Below are 4,517 nucleotides of genomic sequence, written 5' to 3'. Positions count from 1 at the left end.
TCAATTATAATACCCAATGTTATTGAATTCGAACTGGTTAATGATTCAGTCAGGGTACTGGGTCAATGAGTCACTGGTTTAATCAGTGGGTCAATGGTTGGACCGGTTAACTCAGTTTGTATTAAAAATTCTAAAAAATTTATAATACGTAACAATATTTAATAATGGTATACTCAAAATTTAAAAATATTATCAAGTCTAATTAAACAACAAAAAAAGAACATTTTACTACCATAAAATGACCTAAGTAAATTGATAACATCATCAAAAACATATGAATTATGTTTTAACTACAACAAAAACATACAATAAGTTTGAAATTTAATTAAACAATGAAGATTTTGTTATAATGTAAACTAACAAATGATAAACATAACTACAAATAAGTTAAAAGTACTTGTTTTTTCACTTAAAAATAACATCAATTTGGTTGTTTTTTTTTAAAATATTTTTTTGATTGACTCGGTTGATTTAACTGGTCCGACCACTCGAATCACTAGTTTTAGGCTTATATTGGCCGAGTCAACCCGATTTAATATAAAACTGGTTAGATGAGAAGCTCGGACCAGTTAAATGTCTGGTTCATGGTTGAACCAGTTGGACTGCCTGTTCGAGCCGAGTTTTACAACACTGATAATACCAATTCATGTGCAATGCCTTAAACAGCTTAATATATATGAGATGGGGAGGTCTTATACAAGAGAACAAGGTCAACTAAGTTGGATTGATTTACAATATTAATTGCTGAAGTGACCATTGATTTCTCACTAACACTGTTTTAAATTGCACTCCTCAATTATAATTGCAAATACACTATTTAGGTTTTATGAGTTTTTACAATAACATTAATATAATAGTTAATGTAATTATAGCTGAGATCACAACCATAATTTAAATATTTTATACAAATATATAAAAGGCAGAAATCACAATTGCCATTGGATGAAAATAATATGAAAAACCAAGAGTTAGTGTAAATGAAAGATCACTTATGTCAGTAAAACTGAAGGAAAGAAAGGAAGAAAATAATGAAAAGAAGAGAAAGGTTGGATTTCCACTGAAACTTGGTACTTATATATACTTCCAAAATAGGCAATTATATTCATCTCTATTTAATCACTTCACAAAATAATTAAGATAATTCACATATATAATTAACCCAGCCCCAAAAATTATTAACTAATTCCATGTCTTTATATTACTGGGTAGACTCATCATTATCTTGTTCTACTTCAGAAGCTGGCTCATCTTCTTCTTCTTCAAATCCATCAATTCCATAAGCTGCATGGCCGCTCCCAAAAGCTTTTATATGATCCTTAAGGGACCTCTTATGCTTAAAATCTGAGCCACAAATACAATACCAAAGTTTCCCACAATTTTTTTCATGTGTTCTCCAATCTCCTCTCACAGCAAAAGCCTTGCAACATTTTCTACACATGAAGGGCTTAATCCCATGCTTCCTCTTGTAATGTGTTTGGAGTGTTCTAAAATCTTTGAGTGGTTTTGCTCTTGGATGATCAATGTTGTTTCTGCACCCTGGTGCACAACAATAGCATGGAAGCCTTAACATTCCTGTTGGTTGGGTACCCCTTAGAGATTCAGGCCCTTTTCTGTATTGTGATCCATGCCCCCACATATGCATCTGAAACCAAACAAAATTTATATATGAACAAAATTATTAGGGAGTCATAAGGTGGTCTCATAGTGAGGTGAAAGGTTTAAGAAAGGGAATACAGGAGGTTGTGGGTTACGGTCTCATCTATAACAAATTAGAAAAAAAAAGGTTATAAGATAGTCGGTTTGATGGTTAGGGTGAAGGATTGGAGTAAGGAGGTTGAGAGTTTCAGTCTCACTTACAACATATACTAACATACTAACATTTGCCGATAAAAAAACACTCGATAAAGAAGTTAGGGTAAAGATGAAACTAAAGATAGTGAAAGCTGAAACTAAACAAATGGGTGTTTAGTTCAGATTATTTTTTAGAAAAAACAGTTGCTGCTCCAAAACAGTAAACTAAGGAAGATGTTTGGAAACAATATAAGTTGTTTTGTATAGCTGTTTTGAGTGAAAATATAAATTTCTGAAGCTGGATTTTGGGAGAATATTTAAGATAATAAGATAATTGGATTATTTTCAAATTTGAACCAAAAACACCCTATGTAAATCTCAAGAAACCATACTGAACTTGTAGTGTGAATGTGTGATAAAAATCATGAAGGTGCTAACATTTATTTTGGAATGTAAAGTTTTTTTATTGAATTATCAATAACTGCAGTTGCTATATGGACATTAGTTATCTTAACAGCAGCTTCTAAGGAACAAAATTATTTTTTTCTGAGTTTAAATAAATTTTGATAAGTACTAATTTTTCCAACTTTGGTTGCAATATCTGCATAGGAAAAAGAAAGAGGCTAGTCTGAAAGGTATATATTGAAGGGAAAGAGAGAAAGGCTATAGTCAATGTCCCATGTATGGGGTTTTCAGCCTTTCAGGTAAAGAAGATGTTTGGATTCAGAGTTTCAGACCAAAGGGTCACAAAGAGAGGCACTAATTTATTGTATGACTTTAATAATTATCAGAGTGGATGTGAAAGAAAACAATGCAAAATTTTCAGTTCTATTTGCAGCTGCCAAAGCTAGCACAGACTTCAATGTATACTAAAGGCATAAGGAACATTGCTTGTGTTGTTTAATCAATGAAAGGGAAAGGTATACTGATCCCAGTCTCAGTCTGAATCAGGAAGAGAGAAAAAGAATTGTTAATATTATATAAACCATATAAATATAAACCTTGTTTTATATCTTTGTACCATACCATGCATTAAAAAGTATCAAAATAATTTGACTTCACTTTAATCATGACAAAAAATTAAGATAGGAGGACATGAAAATAAGCAAATGACTCCAAAGGGTAGAAGAAGAAAAAATAATAAATGAAAACAAAGAAGAAATGGAAAAGAAAAGGAGAGAAGAAGAGGACAAGTAGTCTCAAAGATTTATAACAAATCTTTTTCCTCTTTTCATTGAAGTATCAGAGAACCGTTAGCGGTTCAAATCAGTGAAAGACATAAACAGAAAGGAAGAAGAAGAAGAAGCAAAGGGAATCCATTTTTGGAAAGAAATTGGAAGAGAAAAACACTATGATAGAGAGAGAGAGAGAGAGATAGAAAACAATATAAGAAGGAAAGCCTTTTAGCTTATGCCATAGTTACCAGATTCTCTCCTTAGTCCAGTACAACAAAACCTTATCTCAGGATTTAGTTTCATTTATTTGATGAGTTATATCATATTCCATACTAATACCAATTTATAATTTATAGTTTACAAAAATACATGTAATTATATAATAATAATAATAATAATAATACTATGAAAATTAGTGAGAACTGAGAAAGTTGAAACCTGCATGTTGTTGTATCTGTTGAAAGTTTTGCAGCAAACTGGACAAGAGAACTGAGTAGGACCAATGAGAATCTGAGAAGGTGTAGGGATCCAGTACTGTCCCTTGTTGAGCCTATTGTTGAGCATGAATCCTGAAGAACCCTCACTACCATCACCACCATGTTGATCTTTATCAGTGATCTCAGAAGAAGAATTATTATTTGATGAAAGCATAGATGCTATCTCAGCAGCACTAGGGTTTGGTAAACCTATGTGTAGTGCAACAGTAACAGTGTTCTCATCTTGTTCTTTTTGTTCTTCCTTTTTGTAAAGATAGATCCTCTCTTCCACATCCATGGCAGTGCAAGATAGATGTTGAAGTTCTTCTTGATCTTGCTCTTCATCATGAATATTATTATTATTCTCTTTTTGCTTTGCTGGGCTTAGAGTCAAAAGTGGAAGTTCTTCTCTAAGAGGAGGTGAAGGAGGGTTAGTAGTAGTTTGAGTTTGAAGGTTGTGATAGTGATGAAAGTGGGAAAAAGTGGTATCATTTTGTGTTGTGTTGATGAAGTTATAGAGATAAGGATTATGATGGTGATGTTGATGTTGATGTTGAGAAGGTTTTTGAGAAGACTGGAAATGGTTGAATTGGAAGAAAGATGAAGAAGAAGATGAGGAGAGGAAATTAGAGTAAGGATCAGCCATGAGTGAGTGAAAAAGGTGAAGAGAGAGTGGGAACAGTTGAAGACTATGCTTAATGCTTTGCTTTTATAGAGAGAGATAGTGAGTGTGTGTGTGTGAGTACATGATGGTTGAAGGAATTGGGTGGTGGACATAGAGATAGAAAGGGTATAAAGAGATTGCAGTAACAAGTGGAAGACAAAAATTAAACTAATTAAATTTTATATAATTAATTAATATTTTATAATAAATAAATACACTTTAGTTAGTCTCTCTATATATTTTTTGGTCACTAGTGTAATTGGGTAAAATAATTTTTAGGGTGTTTTGTTGCATGCTAAGGGATAATTTCTAGGGTGTTTTATTGTAGGCTAAAGAACTAATTTTTTTTGGGATATGTGGTTGTCTCTTCCAACAAGTATCACACATAGAAATCAAAAATTTGACCTTATA

The 4,517-nt window shown here is 32.3% G+C and overlaps 1 protein-coding gene across 1 annotated transcript; it reads right to left on the bottom strand.

The window, feature by feature from the left end:
* Positions 1,070-4,196, bottom strand: LOC109356010 (zinc finger protein WIP2-like). The gene is made up of 2 exons (XM_019599327.1): positions 3,405-4,196; positions 1,070-1,642 (listed from the first exon to the last, which is right to left on the bottom strand). The coding sequence occupies exons 1-2, from the start codon at positions 4,086-4,088 to the stop codon at positions 1,199-1,201; spliced, it is 1,128 nt and encodes a 375-aa protein (XP_019454872.1). The 5' UTR covers positions 4,089-4,196; the 3' UTR covers positions 1,070-1,198.

The sequence above is a fragment of the Lupinus angustifolius genome, chromosome LG09 (assembly GCF_001865875.1).
Source record: "Lupinus angustifolius cultivar Tanjil chromosome LG09, LupAngTanjil_v1.0, whole genome shotgun sequence".
NCBI classification, from domain to species: domain Eukaryota; kingdom Viridiplantae; phylum Streptophyta; class Magnoliopsida; order Fabales; family Fabaceae; genus Lupinus; species Lupinus angustifolius.
Note: the sequence above shows the minus strand (reverse complement) of the source record. Positions and strands in the feature narration are given on the sequence as shown.